Source organism: Kogia breviceps, chromosome 1 (genome assembly GCF_026419965.1).
Source record: "Kogia breviceps isolate mKogBre1 chromosome 1, mKogBre1 haplotype 1, whole genome shotgun sequence".
NCBI lineage: Eukaryota > Metazoa > Chordata > Mammalia > Artiodactyla > Physeteridae > Kogia > Kogia breviceps.
Genome location: NC_081310.1, coordinates 14,371,439 through 14,398,912, shown reverse-complemented (window position 1 = coordinate 14,398,912; position 27,474 = coordinate 14,371,439). Strand labels below are relative to the sequence as shown.

Sequence of the window (27,474 nt, the reverse complement as noted above, 5' to 3'; positions counted from 1 at the left end):
ACCTAAGAAAACCCAGAAAATATAAGCAGGGGATAAGAATGAAAACAGAATAGATGAAAATCAATGTTTTTTACTATAAGGCTCTTAATACTATTTCCTAGAAAAAAAATAGGTATATGAAGAATCATTCATTCATTCTTTGTGAACTGCTTACTGCAGACCAGGAATGGTACCAGCCACTCGAAATACAAGGATGGAAGGAACAGTTTTCATTATTGAAAAGAGATATAGATAAATAAACCAAGATTACAAAGTAGTATATTAAATATTGTACCAGAATAGACTTAAGAGTATTAAGAAATATTTTTAGAATATTTCTGAGTATCCTATAAGTGGAGGAGGGGTAAAAAGCATCCATGCCTGTGAGGGCAGAGATAGTGATTGAGAACCATTGAAAGTTTCACAGAAGCAGGTGATGTGAGGTGAATTAACCAGATACCACAGTAGAGGAAGAATTACTCTCATGGAAGAAATTGTACAAGACAAGGCATGAAGGTGTGTGAGAAAATAAGGTTAATTCAGGCAACTTGCACAGTTCCATGTCGCTCTGGTGGGTGGTACTTTAGGGAGAACGCCACACACGGGGGCTGGGGTCAGCCAATATTGTGACTCAGTGCATCTCTAAAGAGGAATTTCATGATGTTCTTGTGCAGGAATTTCTCTAAACACCTGATTTTGATTTGAATTTGTATAACTTTTTATTATAAAAGTGGTATATCCAATTAAGAAAATTTAAAAGAAAAAGAAATGAAAGCATCACAATTCCAGCATTCTAGTGCCAAAACGAATTTCGTTTTGGAAAATTTCTGGGAAAATATGTACTTCAGTTTATTTTGCATAATAATCAAGTCTATGCAGTATTACATTTCATATTTTTTCTCATGTTGCTGTATGGTCTTCTTCACTATTGTTTTAAGTAACTATATAATATTAGAATCCTATTAATGTAATATTAGACTAATATAACTCATAAAGAAATTCAACTTTAATTTACATAAACATTTCCTATTATAGATAACACATCAGTCATTTTATATGTTTCCCAAGAAATGGCTAAAGATCATGGTCTCATAGAAGATTTTTCAGTGTATACTTGCACAAGTTATCAATCTGTTGCCTCTCCGTTTCAAACCTTGGCTTCATTGCCTGCTCTGTGGTAATGGAGCCGGAACCTGTAAACATTTCTCCTTTACTAGCTGGTATGATGTCGCACTCTGTCAGTAGAGGGTGTTGGAGGGATCCTGCAGGAGATGGAGGTTTCTCTTCCTGGTTGTGGTGTGCACCCCTCTCAGGAGATCACTCAACAAGTGATGTTCAGCCATACACAACTGCCAAGCTACCCTTGGGCAGCTTTTTCCCAGGACCCCAAAGGGTAGCTTTCCCAAGCTCTGGCCCCATAAGAGTGAGTTCTACAAGATTCACCCGAGAAGACAGTGCACGGAAGTCCCAGTAAATTCTTCTGCTGCCCAGGTGGCATCTTCCCCTAGTACCGCAGACGGTGGCTTTCCAGTGAGTTCCATGGTGCAGCCTCTCATCATGGGCAGCTTTCCTTGGCACTCTGCCAGTAAGTTTGTTTTCTCTGTAAGTTCTGTCGTAGAGCACCTGAGGTGCTAGAGGCCAGGTTCCAAGGGAGTTCTGCCTTCATGGAACCTCAGCGAACTTCACCATCAAGTGGGCCACGGTTGCACCCTGTCCACCCAAGTCTGGTCTCATCCCAGGTCTTATCTCTTCCAGTTCTGTTCCTTCCCTAGGTGCTCTGCTTCAGCCCTGGGGGTAGTGACTTTTCCCTGTCTCTATCTCTTCTCTTTCTGCATTCTTTAGAGATTTCTGGTCCCCTAAGTAAGTAAAACCCTTTTGTAATCAATCATTCTTCGTATTCAGCTTTCCTTGTTCAGATTACTCTGTGCTCTCTGTGACCTGATTGGACGCTAGTCTGATAGTCAGCATATTTTCATGAAGAATTTGCAATGACGTATGTAACAGAATGTCAAAATAACCCTTCGCTCAGATGGTCACTGTCTTAGTCTGTTTAGACTGCTGTAACAAAATACCACAGGCGGAGTGGCTTCTAAACAACAGAAATTTATTTCTCAATGTTCTGGAGGCTAGAAGTCCAAGGTCAGGGTGCCAGCATGGTTGGGTTCTGATGACGGTCCCCTTCGGGGTTGCAGTCTGCCAACTTCTCGCTGCGTCCTCACATGGTGAAAGGGATGAGGGCTTTTTCTGGGGCCTCTTCTGCAAGGGTACTAATCCCGTGTGTGGACTCCACCCTCATGACGTCATCATTTTTCAAAGTCCCCCCACCTCCTAATACCATCACCTTGGGCATTAGGTTTCTAGCATATGAGTTTGGGGGAGGATACAACGTTCAATCTATAGAATTCACTCTTGTTCAGTCTTTAATTATTCCCTTTCCCCCACCATCGTGAAAGCATTCGGGGGAAGGACAGTTTCCCGTGGCCCTTTGCTTCTGCAGAAATGTCAGAGGACGCTGGCTCGTTTGAGAGGTAGTGCTCTCGCCATTCTCATGGCATCAACAGCCAGTGCATAAAGCTCGGAAACACGTGTTCATCCTCATCTTGTTTAGGTCTTCGTGAACACCCTGCTATCTCAGCCTCCCCTGGGCTCTTGTTATTCGTTGCTGGATCTCAACACAGCAGCCTCATCACTCTGGAAACCATGCGATCCTGTGGATTAAAACCATACGCTAGGTGCTTAACTATTTTTCTTTAAGTACTTAAATATGCTGCATCTGCCTACCAGTATAGGGCACCTGCTGCATTATGGGCCTCTCCTCACCCTTCCCCCGCACACATGGTCCCAGGAGGGAGTGGGTGGCAGCTGCACTGGCATTTGTATGTTTCACAATCCTGACTTACACTCTCTGTCCCTTTCCCTTAGAGAATGGAAAGTTCCAGGCATATGCCTGATCATGTCCACTCGCTGTCATTTTCTTTTCTTTTACCTCCTTTTTCTACCTCCTTCTCTCTCTTCAAATTCTTCTTGTCTAGAATTGTGTGAGTTCTCCGTTGCTGATAACAAATTGTGTCTACAACATAGCAGCTTAAAGCAACAATAATCAGTTATAGTTTCACAGTTTCCATGGGTTGGAAATTCAGAAGAGGCTCTAGTCAAGATGTTGGCTCGGTGACAGACCTGGCCTGTGACAGTAGTTTGCCAACCCTTGGTCTAGTGTATCAGTGTCTAAAAAACAATCTGATTACTCTAAGAAATCTAGTTATTTCTCTTTCAGAGAATTTGCAAGGACTCTCTTATACCTTCTATAAAAAGGATGCTGTATCATATAAAGAACAAAACAAAAGCTTAACTTCTAAATATGCGTCATTACAAAAGGCACTTTTCTTATATTGTACTACACAGTAAAAGTAACCAGTATTTGCTTCCTCTCAATTTTTAAAAATATGAACCATACTTTTATTCAAAAGAGTGGATTGGTATAGTTTAATGTAGTTATGTTATATAACAGAAAAATAATTAGAAATGTTTCCTTGCCAACTTGTAAAATGTAACTCTTTTCTTTTTTTAAAAAATTTCAGATATTCAGTACTTCTTAGACACTGCGCTGTCACCATATACCTCCTATTCCTATTACCTCGAGACCAGCAGCTTGCGTGGTTCAACAAGGAGTGCAGCTGTCACCTACAGGACAAAACCAGGGGCCCCAGAGGGAAGCCTGAACTTAAGTTATATCAGTCCTATTAGCTCAGACTCTGTGACACTTACCTGGGCTGTACCTTCAAATCATTCTGGTCCTATCGAGAAATATATTTTGTCCTGTGCTCCTCTAGATGGCATCCAGCCCTGTGTTCCCTATGAAGGTCCTGAAACCACCGCTACCGTCTGGAATCTGGTTCCATACACCAAATACCGTTTTGCTGTACAGGCGTGTACTAGTGGGGGCTGTTTACAAAGCACCCCTCTGACAGTGACCACAGCCCAGGCACCTCCCCGAAGGCTGGGTCCACCCAAAGTGCGGAAGATCAGTTCCACAGAGCTTCACGTAGAATGGGCTCCACCGATGGAACCAAATGGTAGGAATTCAAGGCCTAGATTTCCCATTCTTGAGTAAAACATAAAGGAGAATCTGGATATTTGGAATTGTGCAATAAGATTCTGACAACCATTTCCATTTTTATAACTGCATGATGTCATAATTGGGAAACAGTTTCTAAAGATATACTATTTGTCCTGGTTAGTAGAATAAGTATATTTCTTTAATCTAATAACAAATTCCACTCATTTAAATTGCCCCCTAGAAGGCTAATATTATCTTTGCTCTTAGTGACATCTGCCATAACACAAATGATGTTTCTAATTTGAAACTCACTTAGGAAATGCATTATATTTGACTGTGTCACAAGTTAGGGCACCCATAAGCAGTAAATTTTCTTTTAAGCAAGAAAAAGATATGAAATAATACAAAAAATATGTATATAAGCTAGCTGACTCCATTAAGTTAATTTTGGGGCTTATATAATTGAACCCCTGGTTATACAGGCCAGCACACAGTCACAGATTTTTAGTAATTTAATATCATGTACGTATTATAACAAAAGCTTTTTTCTTAGGATTTTTAAGTTACTTGATAAAACTAGGTGGAAGTGAACTGTAATATTCTAATATTTATGTAAACAAGGCTTATGTTAAGCAGATAATCAAATTAAAATCCCCAAATTTGAAACTCTATAAATTGAAGGTACAGTGATCAAATTTCCAAAAAGAGATAGCCATTCTTAGTAGAAATTATGACCAATCGTCCTGAAAAATATTGAATTTACCTATCGTAAATTATAGTTATTTTGTGTTTGTACACTTTTGTGCTGTTTTCGTTTTCCATGAATATGCTTTTCAGTAATATTTCATGCATTCATGTAGGTATCAACTTCTAGGTTTTTTTGTTTTTGTTTTTGTTTTTTTTAGTAAGTACCTATCATGTGGATTACCAAGAAAATAGACAGGTAGTTGAGTCAGAAGAACAAGGAAAGCCAGGACTCTTCACATAACCTAACATCACCTCACCCCTAAAATAGCCCATTTGTCTAATAAGTCCTCTTTGTTCACCGTTTCACTTTTCTAGGCATAATTATAAGATATGAACTATACATGAAAAGACTGAGATCTAATGGAGAAACCAGGTCAGCAGAAAGTCAAGTTTTTCAGAGCAGTGGCTGGCTCAGTCCTTACCCACTTGCAGAATCAGCCAATGAAAATGCATTAGAACCTCCCGAACTAACCACAGTCATCACTGGCTTGGAGCCGTACACCAAGTACAAGTTTAGAGTCTTAGCTGTGAACATGGCTGGGAGTGTGTCTTCTGCCTGGAGCACAGGAAGAACGGGAGAATCAGGTGAAGACTCATGCTTTGAACTCTACTTTGGAAACTCCTGAATGAAAATATTGCCTCAAATTAAAGTCAACAGCACTAAATACATTCGAAAAGCAAGAGCTGTACATTTACATAAACCAAGGAAATATTGAATGCATACATTGGTTTCATAGATAACTCAAGGTCACAAAGTTCTTGCTGTAAGTTCTAGGGAAAAAAAATAATGTTTTAGTTGTTACTTCAAGGCACAAAAATGACTTAACTGTAGTTATAGTCTTTTGGGAATGTTTGTCAAAAATAGCAATTGGTTTCCAGTCCTGAAGTGGGCTAGCCATATGTCCCATCTTGCTCCAAATTCAGTACAATTTATGTTCAGTGAAAGAGATAACTGTTACCAGTTTCACAAATCTGTTTTTGTTTTTCTTTCTCTTTCCAAAACAAATAGTTTAGGTACCAAATTGTACCTTAAAATATAATCCCAGACATCAAAATCTATAATTCACAAATGTGTTTATAAGCAGTTGGCAATATGGTAAGGAAAGATGGTGAAAAGCTTTAATTTTCTTAAGATAGCTTTACTAAGGCAAATGAGATATTTTTAATTCTCCATCTCATTCTTTATATTATAAACACTTCAAATTTCATGAGCCCTTGACAAAAAAACTACACTTTTGTTATGCTTTGATCTATAGATATCCAAAGAAACCCAAGTCCCGATTTAAATTGGATCTGTTAGGACTGTGGAGGGTAAGGGTAGCTTCAAGTTTGATGTCCAAGGGAATCATTTCATGAATAAAATGTGCATTGTGCTTGAGCATCTCTTAATGACTCCCAGCCATCTTGTCCAAATAATAGGGCCATGATAGCACAAGTGATGAGCCATGGCATTCCGGAAGGGGAAAGTCAAGGTCAGAAATGAAAAGTAATGGATGAAACAGCAATACTGGACCCTCATAATCGTATGGGTCACTGGCTAATGAAAGTGCAATGAGGTCCTTTGATAATACACCTTTGGTTAGCACATTTAAAAACCATATTAAGATCTCAAGGATGGCAGGGGGAGAATGTATGTGTGTACGTCCCTGAACATTTCAATCCAGATTTATTGAAAACTTTTTGAATTTCTTTGGGGTTATTTAGAACATTTTCAATTTCCCTCTTTCTAAAGAGTAATATTCTCCCAGGAGCTCAGTGAATTACTTCTTTACATAAGAAGTCCAATATGTCACTATGCATTGTTCTAAACTTTGTGGACTGAGACGTATTCTGTTTTTGTGGCTTCTCCTTTCAAAGACGTCATAAGACCTATGGTTTCCTCCCCAGCTATCTACTGGTTACCCTTATGAACACAAATTCCTATTTTTTAATTTTGTAAATGGAAAATATCTTTGTTAGTAATGTGAAGGTGGAGAACATCCTTGCAGATATAAAAATAAGTGAGTAGCTTTTATACACACCAGCATCTTCTTTGATTTTTAAAAATTAGAATATTATGTAAGGAGTGAGGTGTTTCAGAAACTAAGATAAATGTGTGAATTCAGGTTCAAAACCTGTGAATATGGCGTTCATTGTTTTGGCTGTTGTTATTGTTGTTGTTAACAGCGCCTGTATTCATGACCCCTCCTTCAGTCTCCGCCCTGTCACCATACTCGCTCAATGTGTCCTGGGAGATGCCAGCAGATAATGTAACAAGAGGAAAAGTTGTGGGGTATAACGTCAGTATGGTTTCTGAACAATCACCTCAACAATCTAGTCCGGTGGTGTTTTCACAGGTATTGTTATTTTCAACTAATGACCTTTCAGAATTGAATTATGTCTTCATATTGACATTTTCTGTATTTGCAGAATTCTGACAGAATTTTCATTTGTATTGGGTTGGCCAAAAAGTTTGCTCAGTTAATGAATACATTCAATAAATTTCTTGGTGAAAATGAAAAATATGTCTTATTTTTACTTAAAACCGAATGAAGTGTTTGGCCAACCCCATATAAACCTTAAAAGGGTCATTCGTTTCTTAATAAGATATTTATGTATACAAGGCTCCAAATACTTATATCACTCATGTTTTCCTAATATAAGGGTATATGGAAATAAAGTTGGTATAACTTTGTTTCATGAAATCTGCTTTTTCCACTTAGCATATATCCTTAAATATCTTGCAAGAAGCTGACATTCAGTAGCTGTGTACTATCATATTATCTGGGTACACAATAATGATTCAACCAATCCACAATCAATTGATATGTCTATTTTATTAATTCTCTTGGAAATCTAAATGACATTGATAAGAACATCTTATATGTACATTTTGCATATTTCTATTTCCTAAGAATAAATTCTGAGGGATGCAGTTTATCACAGCTTATAGCAAAGGTTGTGAACATGTTCAAGGTTTGGGATATGTAGTGACATATTTCCTTCTAGTGAGTTATATACAGCCAGCAGTAATGAGAATAATGATCATAGGTAACAATTACTGAGGCTTTACTGTGTACTAGCCTAATTCATTTGATATGTATAATAATCCTGGAGGATAAGAGGCTCTTGTTACCCTCCAGTTTATGGTGTGACCAGTGTCCTTCCTATCAGCATAAGAGTGACCAATGACAAAGACCAGCTGACGTCAACTGGACGAGTCATTCTGCATACTTGGCTGTTTAGCATCTCTTCTGAGGAAGATGCTCTTTGGAGGACATTAACAGGACATGAAAAGATCTTCACACTTACTTGATGCCCTGTCCCATGGGCCTATCCACATTCTTCTTCCCTAAACATCCTAGTTCTTGATTTTCTAGTCCTTTTTCTTTTACGGCCATGTTCAATACAACCAAACCACAACCATATAATTCAGGAACCCTTCCCTTTCCACACAGAATAAATGACCAGGTGTACTACCTGAAGTTTTGCCCATTGAAAGGATTTCTTTTTATTGCTGGGTTTTAGGACCATCCCTGAATGGAGCTATAGAGCAGCCAGCACCCATTTTTGACTTCATTAACCACATACTAAGACAACCCATCTGCAAACCAAACCACATTTTTCTACTCTCACAAGTCTTAAGGGTCCTCCAAGGAGTCATAGGTAGGAGCTGAGATTGAGCCAGCAGTGTCAGAATGGTGGATGACATGTGGGTTTGGATTACCAGCTTGCACAGCATATTATGCGTTCTGGCTGTTACTTGTATTATAATACTGTATTCCAAGAAACTAAGATAAGAAAAACAAAAAAACCCATAGTTTATACAGCACATCCCAGAAATCAACTTGTTTTTTTCCTGCTTTTACCAATTACTTGCCATATCACACATCTCTGTGCTTCAGATATTATTCATGTGTAAAATGGGAAAACAATTTCTGCTTATCTATACAGTTTTTGTGGAGCTTAAAGAGCTTAACAAACATTAGATATTGTTATTATTAGTGATTATTATTAATGAGATATGGCTACATTACATTTGATAAAATATTCAGTGGGGCAGGAAAATATTTTTTTATATTGACAAAATTTATGTATATAAATCTTTTGTTTGTTTAAAAGTCTTTTCTTTGTGGCTGAATTAAAATAGGGATATAGATATGTCACTTTATTCGCTCTCTTACACCCTCTCCTGCAAATAATCATCTACCTAATCATATATTCAAGAAAGTGAAATCACAAGTGGCAAAGTCAAATTTTTTTATATTCTCAACAATTAAATTTGTATCCACACTGACCTGAGCATGTCTTGTTATAATCTTGGTAAATAAATAGCCAAAATTTCTGGGGAAAGCCCACTGTAAAAATAACTGTTAAAGGATCTTTACCTAAGAATGTGGTAGAAGACATATATAGAAGTGGTGCTATTATCATTGTAGTATTTTAAACTCCTACAAAGTTCTTCTCACCTCTTTAAAGATTAATCCCACAAAAAACTTTCAATTAGATACATCCTTTAAGACTTGTTAAGATGAGTCTATGTACATGATAAAGACACAGTTTATCTGAGTGATGATTTTACATGCCCCAAGCTCTAGGATAAGTGTTTCTTAAAAATCATGTAATTTATAACAACTATATGTAGAGAAGAAGTAAAATTTCATCAAAATTAATATTAGTCTACATTTTATCTTTATTACATTTCATTTTGTGTTCTTTTGAAAATTTTTTAAAAATAGGTCTTTATTGGAGTATAATTGCTTCACAATACTGTGTTAGTTTCTGTTGCACAACAAGGCGAATCAGCCATATGCATACACATGTCCCCATATCCCCTCCCTCTTTTTTTTTTAAACATTTTTATTAGAGTATAATTGCTTTACAATGGTGTGTTAGTTTCTGCTTTATAACAAAGTGAATCAGTTATACATATACATATGTCCCCATATCCCCTCCCTCTTTTTTTTTTAAACATTTTTATTAGAGTATAATTGCTTTACAATGGTGTGTTAGTTTCTGCTTTATAACAAAGTGAATCAGTTATACATATACATATGTCCCCATATCCCCTCCCTCTTGCGTCTGCCTCCCTCCCACCCTCCTGATCCCACCTCTCTAGGTGGTCACAAAGCACCGAGCTGATCTCCATGTACTATGTGGCTGCTTCCCACTAGCTATCGATTTTACATTTGCTAGTGTATATATGTCCATGCCACTCTCTCACTTTGTCCCAGCTTACCCTTCCCCCTCCCCGTGTCCTCAAGTCCATTCTCTAGTACGTCTGCGTGTTTATTCCCATCTTGCACCTAGGTTCTTCTTGACCATTTTTTTTTTTTAGATTCCATATATATGTATAGCATACAGTATTTGCTTTTCTCTTTCTGACTTACTTCACTCTGTATGGCAGACTCTAGGTCCATCCACCTCACTACAAATAACTCAGTTTCGTTTCTTTCTATGGCTGAGTAATATTCCATTGTATATATGTGCCACATCGTCTTTATCCATTCATCTGTTGATGGACACTTAGGTTGCTTCCATGTCCTGGCTATTGTAAATAGAGCTGCAATGAACATTGTGGTACATGACTCTTTTTGAATTATGCCCAGTAGTGGGATTGCTGGGTCGTATGGTAGTTGTATTTTCAGTTTTTTAAGGAACCTCCATATTGTTCATCCCCTCCCTCTTGATGTGTTCTGAGACAAAGAATAATTTGTTTAAAAATGCTTCAATTTTTTAAATTAAATAAGAAATACCTTAATGTATTTTATCTTAAAAACAATTTCATTTTCTAAAAATCTACATTAAATCCCATCAAGATTTTGCTAAATAAGATAAATCTTATAGCAATATTAAGTAAGATTTACTCATTTCAAAGTTTTATTTTTCTTAGAAAATTTTAAATCACATTGCACACAAGAAAAAAGTTTATATCTTCAGAACCTAAGTAGCCACTTTAAAATTGGAAAAAGGATTAATAATTCAGTGTTTGATGCTTTTCTGATTTCTAAATGTAATTGCAAGAAAATGGTACCAGTGTTTAAAATTATTCCTAGATATTTTTAATCTCCAAAGTCACCTTTATTGCTGAAAAATGTTATGTAAGCAATATAATTTATATTCCAAACACATTGCTTTCTAGAACTACTCAGTTTATGAAATTTTAAATTCAGTACCCAGGCACATATTCCAAATGAATTTTATTGTACTCCTAAAGGGAAGACAAAATCTAGAGATTGACTCCAAATGTTATTAATCTTTACAGTTACCTGTAGTATTTACATTTATGGAAGATTATTTGATATGGATGTATATCGATATACCTTAGAAAAATAGCTTTGTACTCATGCTTGCTGTCAGACTATCCGTTTTAATGACTCTTTTTTCCTGAATATAATCACCAGTGGTCTTTGTATCTACAGACTAAGCAAATTTACATGGTTGCTTTTGATCAATTCTAGTTATAATGACAGGACAAGCTCTCAGTGTTTATTGTTTAATTACTTGTTTATGGACCACAGAGTCTCCTTTGCTCAAATCTGCTATTTTCATTTGAAAATGTGTGATAAAGACAGCATTTCAAAACAAAATGTAACTGTTTGATCAATCTGCTTATGCTCAGTTGTACAAGAAAGATAATTGAGAATTGACTTCATGTGGGTGCTCAGTAATCTTTCCTTTTTTTCCCTTTTTCTTCCTGTGGCTTTTTTTTTTTTTTTTTTTTTTAAAGCAAATGATGGGATTGATTTAACATAGTGACATCTCTCTGTACCAGCTCCATCAACTAGCATGTGGGCATTACTGCACGGGGTTCATTTTGGCCAAGCCCCGTGGTTTTATTTGGACTTTTTCACGATAACAGTGACAGTGTCACCATTCTTTATCTGTACCATCAGTGACACGAACTGCACCACCATGCTGCTTTATGAGGCAATAACTCGGTTTCCTCATTTATCCACTCAGGAACTGGATTATTACCTCATAAAGCAGTGTGATTGTACAATTATCAATTAAATCCTAGCTTGTTGAGGCCCTTCAAAAATATCCCTTTTCCTAATCATGGCGGGCAGTAATTCCCTCTGTCAGAATTCCTGGAACTTTGCTTGTCAAGCTAATATTTTTCCCACTGATTATCTATTATCTGACTTTTTTATTTTTTTTTTTTTTTGCTTCACAGGTGTTGTACACTGCTAAATCCCAAGAACTGTCTTATATTGTGAAAGGACTCCAACCTTATAGGATATATAACTTTACTCTTTCTCTCTGCAATTCAGTTGGTTGTATAACCAGTGCTTCGGGAGCAGGACGGACTTTAGCCGCAGGTAAGCATGAAAAATATATTGTGTGTTTATAAACAAAACACCTACAAAGCTCAATACCTTCTCTAGTCTGGACTTACTATTGGTCTTTTCTGCTTTCTCCTTCTCCCTCACTAACCCTGATTGCTACTGACCTTGTCATAGTTGAACAGAAAAAGAAACTTAAGAGCCCTGAACATTCCTGGGTTGCAACTGTGTCATCATAAGAAACATAACTAGATGCAGAGTGAGTACACAGCTCCCACCACCCTGAGTCCTAAAGGTGCCCCAACAATTGTTTGCAGTGTTTAGCGGGCTTCTTCTGAGGACTCAGAATACTCCTCCTCTCAGCCTTAATTTTTGTGTGTGTGCGATTTGGTCTATCCCCTCCTGCCCCATGGAGCTAACAGCAGACATCCAGAAATTACTGGGTTGCCCTGGCGTCATATTTTGCCTTTATTGGATAGGCAGTAGTGTGCTTATTAATCTGTTTATTATGAATATGAAGCTCTTAAGTACATAAAATTGAAATAACAACTTGTTATCATGTATAATCTTACCAGGAAATAGTTTGTATAATGTTTTGCTTGCTTCACTTAGGACAAATTAGGTTCACACAAACTTGATTACATGTATTATTAACACCTATGTAACCCAATCACTTACCATTTAGGATATTTTCAAATCAGTTTTTCTGTCAGCATCCAACAAGGCTTAGATTCCTGGTGCTTTTTAAGGAAATGTCCAGAGGTGAGGAGGTTAAGAGACTCCTAGGTGAATGGCAAAAAGCATACAAACATGTTTAGCTATGAAAATACTCCTTAGAGGGTTTCCCTGGTGGCGCAGTGGTTGCGAGTCCGCCTGCCGATGCAGGGGACACGGGTTCGTGCCCCGGTCCGGGAAGATCCCACATGCAGCGGAGCGGCTGGACCCGTGAGCCGTGGCCGCTGAGCCTGCGCGTCCGGAGCCTGTGCTCCACAATGGGAGAGGCCACAACAGTGAGAGGCCTGCGTACCACACAAAAAAAAAAAAATACTCCTTAGACTTTCTTCCTTACTGGCCTCATATACAATTCCATAGTTTTTGTCTTGTTTTATTTTGTTTTCATTCTGGAAGAACTTGTTTGGCTCAAACTATCTTGTATCAATATACAACAAACTTCAACTATAACAAGTAATTTTGTTTCTTCAAATTGTCCACCAATGATGGGGACTTCCCTGGCGGTCCAGTGGTTAAGGCTCTGTGCTCCCAATGCAAGGGGCACGGGTTCAATCCCTGGTTGGGAAACTAAGATCCCCACGTGCTGCATGGTACGGCCAAAAAAAAAAAAAAAAAAATTTTTTTTTTTTTCAATAATGAGAATGAAGCCAAAGTTCCAAGTAATTATGTTTTATTATCTCTGACTGAACTCTTTGTGTTTTTACATATTTAACCTATATGTACAAGTATTTATGGAGTATCTAGCTTGAACAAAAAACACCATTCTCCTATAAGAATATTTATTATTTTTATATACTATGTTATTAGAAAGTTACAGAGTGTGGATAGCAGGGGAAGACTCCCTGTCTCTTTTAGAAAAAAATGACATAATTTGGGACTAGAGGCTAAAAATTAAAAGAGGGATCTGTCCTGGGGGCTGGAGAAAGTGAAAACAGAAACCACACAAACCAAAGATTGGCGTGAGATCTAGGGGAGGATAAAGGGACTCCGATTATGTGACCGAGCAGAACTGAAATCACAGCTTCTCAGGGTTGTAAAACATTTGAAAGTCATCTAGGGTGACTATCTAGCCAATATTAATATATCCTATGCAACATTCCTTCCAAGTGTTTGTCTGACCTGTGTTTGATCCTTTCGTGATAGGGGAAGTACACCTCTCTGGCAAATCATACCATGTTTAGAGACCTCTTTGAAAACGCAATTTCAAAGGTGATACGAATCCAAAATACCTCCCTCTGGCTGCTATTGGACATTCTCCTTCCACTCCCTTGGGGGCTGTCCTCACTCTAATTCACCTTCCTCATGACATCACTTCCAATAACATCTTCAGTAACAATACCCCCAGCCAAGTCTTCTCTCCTCCAGGCTGTGTACCTGAGGGACCTCCCATCTGCACCTCACATGCCCTAGTTTCCAGCACGGTTAGGACAGGCTCTCTCCTTTAGATAGGATCTACTCTGTTTTTTTCATAGACACAAACTAAAAGAACTGAATGGAGACGTGCTGGTCCCCAGAGACCAGACAGACCCTGGGCATGGAAAGAGAAAAGCAGGGAAAATGTCTATAGAATGGCATCTTCCCTGCTTAATGGACCAATGATCACGTCTGTGTGAATATCATCCTCATTGGTTGCAGTAAGAGTTCCTGTGACGTGGAACTCACTGCGCCCCAGTGCTATGTGCTCTTCTTCTAGTCACTGGTGAGGAGGCTTAAGGCCACTCGATCCACTGGAAGCTGAGTGGAGCAGAACTCATCTAGGCCCTCTGAGTCCTCTCCCTGCCTCTTTATCCCTGAATAACAGAACTTGGAAACCTCTCATAGTCTCCGAAAGCCATGAGATGTGCAAGTTAATGGACTTTTTCATATAAGAGTTTGTTTGTGTGTTTTAGGGGAAAATGATAAGCCAGAATGCCACAACTTGAATTTGAGCTCTGCCATCTACTAGCTTTGTGACCTTGAGTAAACTATATGACCTCTGTGCCTTAGTTTTCCAATTTATAAATAAGGATAACCTATTACGTAGGGCTCTCCCGAGGAGTAAATACATGTTAAGTGTTTAAAGCAGTGCCCGGCACAGAGTAAATCCTAAAAAAAAAAGTGATATTTTAATCAAGATTTCTATCATAACTATTTTGTAATACTTTTATCAGTCACAATGTAAATGTTATAGAATGTCTAATCAAATGTTATCGAAGTCGTGCAATTTATTTTACAACTTTGTTTCCATAACAATATTATAACGTAAATAGAACAATGCAGAGTCCTAAAACTAAGGGTTGGATGGCAAAAGTAAACTGTAGGGGGGCTGACATCGAAAAGCATCATTTTTCAGTTCTGTAAGGAGCATGTTGTTCAGAATTATGGCACGCATTTCAGGATTTTGATCAAAAACTACACATTTCAAATTTGTTGTTTACAATATAGAGTTAATAATGTGTCATAACCATATTGTTGCTATGTTTTGCTGTGAATGCTCAATTCAGTAAGCGTCTATTAAGGTTACTATTTAAAGCACTGGATGGAGGGGATTCTAGTAGAATCCATTCAAAGATACCTTAATGGTGTCCGCATTAAGGTACTGACATATAACAGGTAGGGTTAACACCTTGGGGGAAAGGATAAAAGAAAGCTATGGGAAAGGAGAATATAGGATAGGTAGCTTTGGTTTAGGAGACTGGGAAATTAGCTCAGGTTAAATGGCATTTGAAATGGACTATAAAGAATTGGTAAAGATTTTTGCAGCTATTATACCATGTGTCTCTGTTTGAGGGGCTCTTCCATACTGACATGATGAAAGCTGAGGTTTATAAAGATGCCTCTGTCAGTATAGTGTAGAATAGATTAAAGTGTGGAAATAGAGACTGGTAGACATTCCAAGGGGACCATGAGAAAGTAAGTCAGATAAATAGAAGGAAAGATTAAAAGAAATGAATAGAGTAGATCAAGGAAAGGAAATCCACGGGGTAAGAAGAGGGAGAAATTGAAGATGACGGTAAATATCCTAGACAATGGTGATGCCGCTAAATATAATGCAAAAGACGAAGAAAGGACATATGGGAGAAATAAAACCATGAGTTTCAGTTTGATTATCTGATGGAAACACATCCATGACAATTATAACCAGCCAACAGCAGAAAATGCAAATCTGGAGCTTAAGAAGGATGCGAGTTTTATAATCACCTGCATATAAAAGGAGCCGAAACTATGGACGATAATGGATTAGTGAAGGCAGAGAAAATACAAAATAAAAGTGTGCATCTCAGTGAATGCTCACATTTTGGGAGGAAGAGGAAAGGAGGAATAAACAGAACAGAGATGTGGTCAGAGTTAGAAAACGAACCTAGAAAAAGCAGTATCCAAAAAATCAAGGGGAGAGAGAATTCTAGAAGGAGAATGTTGTCAGTAGGGAAAGTAGGAGAAAGGTAAACCACAAGGAACGTGGGGTCACTGATGACTCTCTGGGCAGCACTCTGATTAACATGGTTAGAGCAGAAGCTGGAAGGTAAAAAATTAAACAGTTGCAGGAGAAGATGGGACAGTAAATTTTAAATGTGTAGTTTTTTGTCCTTTGCCAAAATGTTCCTTCTACACAATTTCCATTAAAAAAAATACATTAACTTTGTTCACATGTGAAATCCTTTCTTTTCTGAAGGAAAAATTATTTTAGCGTTCTTCTGGGAAAATTTTTATTTCTTTATCCCTTAACTTATTTTGTCAGAACTCTCTGACTCTTCATCTGCCAAGCAGGGAATAAAGTCACTTACATGACAAAAGTATAAAAAAATAATTTTTGCTTGCCACCTGATTTATTATAAAATATACCATTTTCAGGGGTGTTTGGATCAGGGAGAATGGACTTGTTTTTATTAGAATACAAAGAAAACCCCAGCAATTACAGATCCGATATCCTTTTTGCCTCCTTTGTTTTTAATAGGTGAATAAGGATTTTTTTCTAAAATTTTCCTAGGATTAAACCTCTGCGTGTAACTGATAGATATTAAGTCATAGAAATAAACAGTGAGAAGGTCAATCCTTCTGAATGGTCAACAGGTTTGCTGACCATTGTACGAAAGGAATAAAAGTTAAGTTGCAGCTATGAATCTTCCTGCTCTGTTTCTTCTAGTAATAAGGTTATAATTTGGCGGGCATATATTACTCCAGTGAATTCTAATGGATTTGTGAGAAATTTAATTCAAGTTCATGTGAGTGAAGTGTCAGGAATCAAGAAGAAGCCAGCGACCATTTAAAAATTGTGAAGAAGAGCACCCCAAATTAGAAGTAGTAGTCAGCCTTTTTGAAGCAGTGAATCACTTAAACATGTTTTTTTCCCTTAAATCTCAGTCACAGAAACCAAAAAGATACTTGTAAAGATGTATGTTTCATTAAAAAGCTGGAGAATTATAATTTGCTCTCTTTGAAGTATGTTTTCATTTAGATGTTATTAGAATTACACATTTCGTCCAGAATATTTATTGCTTTACTCCTTTGGTTTTGGTGCCCATAACAAAGTCTGCGAGCTGATGTGAGAGAGGTATTCTCCCAGGAGCAGCTGCATCTCCATTGCAAAATCTTCAGGAAACTGTCATGGGTGGCTTTGGAGTTGCTTCTGGGTGTACAAGGGTCATAAGCTGATGGACTGGGCACCCTTCTTATACTTTTCTTGAAGATTACCCTTTTAATCTAATAACTTTGTACATGTCCACCCTTTGTGAATTAAGCACAAATTAAACCTGCCTTCAGAGAAATTCCTTTTGGAGATACATTCCTGGAGGAACAATGTCCTGTTTCCTTTACCTGTCATAAATTGACCTCTACACTACAAGCTTAGAAGTGCCCATCCCCCATTAAGCAAGTAATTAGTGGTGCATTCAGATTTTTGTCTGAATCCGAAGTAGAATGTATGTTTGCGGCTGGGTTGCAAATACACATTGTTTTGTATGCAGGTACATACGTCTTTTCATTGTGAATAGGACCCAGAGTGATTAAACAAGCACTCCTAATATGTTAATTTATAATTTTAATTACAACAATCTTGTATATATAGTCATTAGTGAATACTAATATAAATATTTTTCTATCTTTTTATTCATAATGCATAAACCAATCATCCAGTTACTTCTCTGAGGTTGCCTGTTTTTGTTTCATAATACAATCTTTGTTCTTAGTTATGAATGCATTTTGTTTGTTCCTGTCTTGAATAATCCCTCATTAAGCTAGTCACTTTCTGCTCCATGCTAAAAAGGAAAAATTATCATGCAAATGTGGCATGCCATATTAAAAAGCACATTACCAGACACTTTTGTTGCTGTCCTTCAATTAGTTTCCCTTCTTTGAATTTAATTCCATTTGTTGTTAAACTACCGACTTGATGTATGGACTCATGAATCTCAGGCTGCTGCCAGGAAAGTGGGGGAAAAAAAAAAAAATCAAAGCCTCTTCGAAGAGCTGCAGAGGCGAGCTGAAATGAATTTGCTTCACCTTTGACAGGAACACTTGAACAGCAGTGAAATCCTCTGCGGATTCAACTTGGCTAATTATCCAATTATTTATTTCAAGAATAAAGGCACTGTTTTACCGTTAGAGCAGTGTAAGTCAATCTGAGAAATTTGGTAATGATAGATGACTTAAGTCACTTCTAAGATAAACAGTATCTGTGGACGCTTGTCTCACCCAGTCTTTTCAGGCAGCAAGTTCTCACGTCTTAGCATCAGGGAAATCCTGAGTACGCGCGGAAGGGTTGGTTTTGTTTGTTTTGCTCTTTCGACAACAGAGATTATTTTGCCCTTCTAACCACCGTGTCAAATTTCCGTAGCTCTCAGGCAGTGTTGAAGTTGTATCTCTCTTGATTAAAAGCTTTTGGTTCAAAGCAATACTTTTTAATTGCCTAATGATATAAGTCAGTTCTTAGGAAAGAACCGCACATTTAGGAGTTCATTTGCAATATAACTGAAAAATTCATTGCATGGCAGTAAAACAATTTACTGTTAATTACAAGGAGAAGAATTTGCTGTAGCATGCTCACAGATTGCCATGAATCATGCAGCACTCCTAGAGATTTATAACAGATGTGTAAGTGGGATGAATTAGCAGGGTTTAATAACAGAGACACAAATCATGCAGACTTCAAGGAGCTTTAATTGATATACTAGAATGTGACGGGCATGAATCACTCAGCCATTCAACAGCACAGTAACATATGGTCAGCTCAATATGCTGCATCTGAAATCGGTTGGTGAGTCGTTGGTTGGCCCATATGGTGGAAGCAATATATTTTTCATGATTCAAAAAAATACATCCTTGTTTTTAAAGAAATATGACGGCAAAGCATGTTTGTTATTGAACTGGAATGCCGAACGGGGTTTTTTTAGAATGATTTTGACATGGCAGCTTCCCCAAATATAGAGCGGCTACTACTTGTAATACCAGATCGTTGGAGACATGATGAGAACCAGATTGGTGCTTGTTGGCAGGCTTGATCCACAGCAAAGCCTACAGAAGAGCTCAGCTGACAAGAGCTGCAATTGTTAGGGAAATCCTTCAGACTCCGATAAAGCAAACCAAATGAGAAGGATGATGTCAGTTTCAGAGAAGTTCAGGAATGCCCACATTCCCAAAGAGAATAGAGTGAACTGAATGAGAGACCCTGACTTAGCAGGGTAGAAAAGTGGCTGTGATAGCACCATGACCCCAGTTGTAACAATTGGACACGACATTTAAAAAAAAAAATCAACCTCTTAATGAAAGGTTCAGTCGTTCAGGAGCATTCTAAAAGAAATCATGGCGGACCAGAGCGCCAGTGGTAGGACCAATCCCATGTCATTCCTGAAGGATTCTTTCAGTGTAGGAAAACAGGTAATCCTGGTGCAGACCGACAGCACGCAACATCTTTGTATGGAAACTGGGATCTGGCAGCTTTCGACAAAGCTTCTGTAGCTTTAGTAAACCTGACAGACTTGAAAAAGGAATATTTCAGCCTTAGAACTGCGGCTGCCAGAATTTAATGTCGACAATTAAAATTTATTTTGATCCTTACCTACTGTTTATTACTGTTTGTATACACAACAGACCTTACTAATACAGAGATGCACTATTAGATGGAATTACCATCTGTTCAGAGTGAAATGCTGGCATCTGTCTTAGATGCTAAAACTAAAATGATATTATTTCTAACAAAACAAAATTAACTGCTTTTTACTCACCCACTTTAATGTTGAATGCGTGATGCACGCAAGGTAGAGGCTTGTTGATACACCGTGTAATGACCCCTGTTGCCAGGTCTGTATTCAGATATGTGACTTTCATGGGGCCTCTGTTGACCTCTTTGGCGTGGCAGAAGGCACGCTTTTTAAAGCACCATTTTAGTTTTCCGATGTATTCACTAGAGTAAGGCATTAAAACAACACAATTAAAATGTGTAAGAATTGAACTAGAAAGACTATTGTGTGCGAAATATTTTGATAGATGTGCCCTAAATAAATGCAAGGGGAAAAAAATTAAATAGACAAAAATTCATCTGAACAGAGTTGCCATACACCCACAGCTTTAGGAAAAAATAAACTCTTCTCTGCTGGACTATTTCTAAGTTTCTCCTACACTGACATATAGGAAAGATTTATATTCAGCATCCCCTCCTTTATTTTAAGCCTAAGTATCCTCTGAAAAAAGATCTCTAACTTGTAGAAGTTAGAGAATTTGGAGTATCAGGGACAATGGTAGTTTCCATACTGATGTTGGATCTGTGACGCTACTTTCTGAGAAGCCCGACTTCAGTTCTGTATATCACACAATAATAAATTTTGTCACACCAACGTTTAATGCGTGTACACAGTGCATTAACTGTAACTGTAGTACTTTTATTTGTGCTAGAGGAGACTTGAAAATGATTAAAAAATCAATACTTTTCTGTCAGAGAAGCAAGTGTTACCATGCATTTAAGTAGTTAATTGCAGAAGCCCCGTAAAAGCTTCAAGTTTGGGTAGCAAGGATGCCGTAATTACAGTCCAAGCGACTACCTTTTATGGACAGGGGACTTTAGGGAACGGCACGTGTTGTCATCGCTGCTGCCGTATGTACAGCTCAGCAACCATGGATCCTCACACTGTGTATGTGTTGGATGTGAGGTGCGTGCAAATTATTGATCATCACCTGCATGACGGCTGGTTCAGGTAGTGTTTGTTCATCAAGGAGGTGATTCCCCTTAAACTCTCTAAAAGCACTGCTCTCTGGCCTTGTTTCTATCATAGGACACACAGGAAAATCATAGTATGTATCTGCCGTGCTGAGGTAAAGAACAAGATGGCTCAGAGCTGTGGGAGATAAGCTGGCTGGCTTCCTGGAGGGCTAAGGGGATCCATGTATCCAGCACCCCTTCTTGCTTTACTATGGAGAGGAGCTGCTTGAAAATGTTCAAGCAGAATTTTGAAACTGGAAGAGACCCTAGGCATAATCGAGTCTGTCATGCTCTTCAATAAATGAGGTATTACCCAGCAATTCTACCCCTGGGTACATATCTGGAAAAAATGAAAACACTAATTTGAAAAAATCCATTCACCCCAACGTTCATAGCATCATCGTTACAATTGCCAAGATATGGAAGCAACCTAAGTGTCTATCAGCAGATGAATGGGTAAAGAAGATGTGGTGTGTGTATATCTATATATCTATATATCTCTCTCTATATAGAGATATATAGATATATAGATACATACAATGGAATATTACTCAGCCATAAAAAAGAATGAAATTTGGCCATTTGCAACAACATGGGTAGACTTGGAAGGTATTTCCTAAGTGAAATAAGACAGTACGATATCACTTGTATGTGGAATCTAAAAAATGCAACAAACTAGTGAATGTAACAACAGCAACAAAAAGAAGCAGCCTCACAGGTATAGAGAACAAACTAGGGGTTACCAGTGGGGAGAGGGAAGGGGGGAGGGGCAATATAGGGGTAAGTGATTAAGAGGTACAAACTATTATGTATAAGATAAGCCACAAGGATATATTGCACAACACAGGGAATATAGCCAATATTTATAGTAACCGTAACTGGAGCATAACGTCTAAAAATGGTGAATCACTCTATGGTACACCTGTAATTTATATAATATTGTACACCAACTATACTTCATTAAAAACGTTTTTTCCAAAAAATAAATGAATGAGTGAGATACTGACGAACAGAGAGGCCAAATAATGGATTAGCCAATGTTCTATAAGTAGGGTCCTGAAGAAGCAGTCTAGAACCTAAGTGTTCTCCTTTCCAGATCAGTTCCATTATATATATCTTCTCTCTTGATGGGGACTAGTAGACAAAGAAGAAAATGGGAAAATTGATGTTGTTCTTTCCTCAGTCAGAGAATAATAGATAGTCAGCAAGAAAGCACTGAGAAGTCTCTGAGAGTCTGAGGGGGAGAATCCTCTCCTCTTCTGGACCCTGAATGGAGAGCGCTTGCCAACTGGGAAGTCATGGCTACGTGACCAACCCAGATTTTATGTTTGAGTCCTAGTGCCAGGGCCCTTTCACAGGTGTTCGGGCCTAGCAGCGTTTGGCAAATCGCATTTCCTGTGACAGTTTGCATCTCTGGGAGAAAGTCAGGATCATTTTCCACTGACAAGATGCCCGAGGATGTCTCATATTAGTCTTGCACCCTCACACCCCTGAAATGAGGAAACGCTGTTTGTTCCTAGGTTGCCGTCTTCCTAATAGTTGATGATGCTTTACAATATTGACACAGCCATGCAGTCTTCATAGACAACAGACTCTTCCTTGAAAACAGATTTGATTTTAAAGACCTGTCAGCAAGCACTTCTGCTCATTTAGTCTTCAGTTCTTATCCTAAGATGGTCAAACTCCACACTACCATACATTTTGCAAGTGTAAATTTATGCATTATGATATGCTATTAATCAGATTATAAAATAAATGCTGCACAAAGAGTGTATATTACAGAGTGTTTTATAAAAGAATGCTTGTAAATAGAAGAGAGAGACTAGAAATTGGATTACAGAGCTAATGCAAAAAAATACAAGAGCACCGTAATTTTATGCCAAGTAGAAACAGACTTTGTATGTTGTTAGTCTTTGAAATGATGGGTATTGAAGATCCATTTTATACTTTATGCTTATAAGAGGATTTTCTAAGTAAACACAGATTCTGAATGTGGATGAATTGAATCATTTTATAATATGTAATTCGAAAGATGCTTTATTGGCTAGTAATAATAGTGCCTTGTATTTGAATAGGAATTTGCTTCATAAAACCTAACGCAGTTATATTGTTTTTAAAAGCAGTTATTTTCAAAGTGTTCCACTGAAAATTTATCCTCATGTTGGATGGGAAAACTGAGGCATGTAGGTTTGAAGTGATTTTTGTAAAATCATACAGAATTGGATAAAAAGTGAAAATTATATCTCTAGAAGTCTGCAGAGACTTTCACATTACTCCATATTGTCTCTTAATTTACTGTTTTGTGATGAACAAATTTATACCTATAATCCCTTCACTTTGATGATCTGAGCCATAATCTTTAATTCACCTGTCTTTTAGTGAGTCTGTGTTTGTCTGTATGTGTTTCATAGTTCAGTAGTATCTGTTTTTCTTATCATTATTCTACTTGTGGATGTATGTGAGACCAGTCTCATCTAATCGATTGAAAGTTCCCCTCTGGTCTTAGGGGAACTCTGAAGATAATGACTGAGATAGGTACTCTACTCACCCTTTCAAGTGGGCTGGGTTGACTCGCAAGTGAAAGTAACAGACCAGCTGAGAGTTGTTTGTTGTTTTTTTAAGCAAGTGAATAAAATACACACACACACACACACACACACACACACACACACACACACATATGCATATTCTAGTTCCCCTCATTCTCTGTGGTTGACTTCCTAAGAATGGTGTAATTGCTCAGCAGAGTAATTCCCCTGTGAATCTAGAAGTGCTCCACTACTTGTTAGCGTTTAAATAGTCAACATTAATTTTAGTGGCTTCTCAATGCATAAGTGTCCTTATTGATTATAATCATTTTGTCATGTTTTAAAAATTGCATGCTCTCACTTTCAGTAGACATGAAATCAAACAAAACAAACAAACAAACCTACTGAGTTGCTAGAATTCCTTTTGTTTTGTTTTGTTTGACTCTGAGATTATATTCCTGACTGAGAAGTGATTTTCAGTGATGTATCAATGGGGAAAGGATTCTGAATACAATAGTGGTACAAACCTTCATTATCCCCATCCAGCTGGGTGATTGGAGTAAAGTAAAAGAGTATCAGCTGTCAAACAAATGCGACCTTGAGAAAGTAGCTGCTTTTAAATAAGAATAGATTTGTTTTCTACATCTGTGACTTTATTTCTGTTTTGTAAACAAGTTCATTGGTGTCATTGTTTAAGATTCCACATACAAGCGATATCATATGATATTTGGATATCACTGGAATAGATGGTATTCTTCAAACTAAAAAGTTCAAGTCTGTGGGTGCCAGATCAGTAGGGAATCTTAAGTGGAATACGGGAAAGTAACAGAAAAGCTTAAAATTCCTATTGTCTGCTCCTAAGTAGAAAATTTTAAACAAATGAAAAAGATATAATTGGTTCTCCATTACTTGCTTCTCTGACCCCAAGACTCAGAAATCTTTGACAGTCCTCCTTCCCCAGTTAAGCTAATAGCCAATGATGGCTTCCTGAAATTTTACAAAGACGGAACTCCAAACTCTGGAGATGAGCTTAGTGGGAGAAGAAATTTCTGCATGACTTAGCTTCTTATTTTGTTTTGGATTATTTTGAAGAGGAATCATAGCTTGTAGAATGAAATCTTTGAGAACCCAGCATTTAGCTAATTTTTGGCAAAGAATACTAAAGGACGTCATGCATAAAACTTGCAGATGTGTTTATATAAGAATAAAAATATCACATGGCTCACAGTGGCCGAAGATGAACAGTGTTGTTAGTTATCTTTCTAAGTTGACGAACTTTTTACTCACTGCCCTCTCTTCTCTACTAAAAATGAAAATGGAATCACAATGAATTGTTTCTCTTTGGAAAGCTGGCCAGGCTTTCTAGAAATGGTCATTCTAGAACAATGGTCATTGTTCAAAGCTGATTTAAGGTGAATTGCCTCTCTTGGTTTAAGAATATTAGTTTCTGTATTCACACCATTTTATCTTACGTTTACTGAAACAGGCAAAAGCTCTGTGTCTGCGCAAGGCTGTGTTAACACAGGCGTAAGTTAAGATCCACAGCCTTAGTCTGGGTCCTCAATACATAGACTTGGCGATTATGACACGTGTTCCTTTCTTCACTTTCACCCCTCAAACCCAGCTGACACACTTCGAGTGGATGGGAATCTCATCCTACAAACCCAACTGCTTAAGAAAATGAAAATCGATACGGGTCTTCATTTTCAACAACTCAGTTGTTAATCTGATCTGTTTCCAGTAGGTTTCAGGGGAAGTCTCAGAGCCGTCACTCCTGGGGTTTCCCAGGAGGCTCCAAAGAAATGCCAGTGTCCCTGGACCTCCAGGCGCGCCGTGGCCTCAGTGTGCGTGTGAGCCCTGGGCCCTCACTGCCCAAGGCTCAGGCCACTGCTGGGAGTGCTGTGGCCACCCCAGGGCCCCCAAGGCTGTCTGAGTCTGTTGTCCTCGACAGGAGTTTGCAAACCGCTGAGATCACAGGCTCGTTCTTTCCTGTGGGTGCTTTGTTTGGCTTTCAGAGTGGTGTTTGTTTTTTTTTTTAATTTAGACCAGTAGCTAAGCTCTAAAAATCAGAAAATTACACATAAAATGACTTTTTTTTTTTTTTTTAACAAAAGATTTGACAGCATTGGGTTGTCATTCCTCAATCATGCCTGGGCTGGCGCGAATTAGTGACTGTTCACCCCCGCCCTGCTCACCGGTTTTTCTCAAACCCCACTTTCTCTTGTCTCCCTAACTAGCCCATTTCAACCATTTCCTTTTCCTGCTTGGCCTCTGTGAATTGCAGCCCTGACTCGATACCATGTTAAGACAAGGGACTCTGCCCTTTGTCAGTAGCTACTAGCTTGGTAGTCACGGGCTGCAGGATTCACAAGGGATCTTGTAGCTCCTGGGTAGGGCAGGAGTATTCTCTAGAAAATGGAGAAGCCATGAGCCATTAGAGACCAACAGGCACAGAAGCTAGAGCAATGGAGCATCCGCCTGGTAAAGGGAATCTGGGTGGTGCTCCAACAGACCGTGATATATAGTATCTGTCAGGTGGCAAGAAAGAATAGAGAAATTATTTGTAAGAAAAACCTTTGTTTAATGATAAAAGCATATTCATTAGCCATTTAAATTTTGTTTAGTCACATTTAATATTAACTCTGTGTTTTCAGTTCCTAGACCATAGAAATACTGGAGGCCATAATTGATTTGATTTTGAGTGTAATGTACATAGGTGCATGTGAACGTATGTGTGCATATCTGTGTCTAGAGATAGGAGCCAAATTCTTGAACGTAACAAGGGTTTTCTAATATTTAGCACCAGCCCAACTGAGGCCACCTCTGGTTGAAGAAATCAACAGTACAACCATCCATATTAGGTGGCAGGCACCTGAAGAGCAGAATGGACCCTCTCCTACGTATCAGCTGGAAAGGAGACAGGCAGCTCTACCAGCTCCGTGGGCCACAATGATGAAAGGAACGCGTTTCATAGGAAATGGATATTATAAATTTCCCAGTTCCACTCACCCAGTCGATACAGACTTTACCGGTAAGTGTGCTAGACATCACTTTCTTTACGAGGCATTAAGCCCTGGGGTGTTTTTAATGCTTTTGATATGTCTTTACAATGAATTTTTACTACACCTGTTTATAGCGATACTAATGTAGCCCTTTTATAACTTTAGCTTGATTGTGTCGACATATTTATATCTTCAGTATTCTGAAAAAAAAAGTGGGGTAAGTGGAGGAAAGAAAAGAAACAAATATATATATAATAGATGTGAAAAGGCAGTGGTATTTTTTTTTTTTCCCTTTTGCCCACACTGCGTGGCATGTGGGATCTTAGTTCCCGACTAGGGATCGAACTCGTGCCCCCTGCAGTGGAAGCACCGAGTCTGAACCACTGGACCACAGGGAAGTCCCTGAAAATGCAGTCTTATTGGGTCAAAGTATGTGCTGGAAATGACTCTTGGACACTATTTACCAGAATGTATTCCTCACTTCCTTTGTGGAAAAGATTTCTGTGGGCAAATGAGTTTGAGAAATGCGCCCATGAGGTTCTCAGTACACATCAGCTTATTCCAGTCCCTGAAAAGAATTATAAGAAAGCTATTTAACTTTGTTTAACTATTCCTAACACTTATTTGACGTAACTTTTTTCTTTCTTTCTTTTTTTTTTTTTTTTTTGCGGTACGCGGGCCTCTCACCGTCGCGGCCCCTCCCGTTGCGGAGCACAGGCTCCGGACGCGCAGGCTCAGCCGCCACGGCTCACGGGCCCAGCCGCTCCGCGGCACGTGGGATCTTCCCGGACCGGGGCACGAACCCGCGTCCCCTGCATCGGCAGGCGGACTCTCAACCACTGTGCCACCAGGGAAGCCCACTTTTTTCTTTTTAAAGTGTAAAAACTGTTAATACTGCATGTTCTATGGAGAGCATTATGGGAAAAAGTAATTTCGAGGAAAGCATACCTTCTATGGGTCAGGAGTAGAGTAAGGCAAGTAAGGCACAAAATTT

General features: G+C 38.3%; 1 protein-coding gene across 1 annotated transcript in view; it reads left to right on the top strand.

Annotated features, from left to right (window-relative positions):
• USH2A (usherin) overlaps nucleotides 1–27,474 on the top strand; it is an 833,496-nt gene that overhangs the window by 250,099 nt on the left and 555,923 nt on the right. The window contains exons 17-21 of the mRNA XM_059039022.2: nucleotides 3,558–4,052; nucleotides 5,099–5,368; nucleotides 6,950–7,119; nucleotides 11,940–12,084; nucleotides 26,279–26,509. Of these exons, the coding sequence (XP_058895005.1) occupies nucleotides 3,558–4,052; nucleotides 5,099–5,368; nucleotides 6,950–7,119; nucleotides 11,940–12,084; nucleotides 26,279–26,509 (1,311 nt within the window). The remainder of the gene's footprint in view (nucleotides 1–3,557; nucleotides 4,053–5,098; nucleotides 5,369–6,949; nucleotides 7,120–11,939; nucleotides 12,085–26,278; nucleotides 26,510–27,474) is intronic.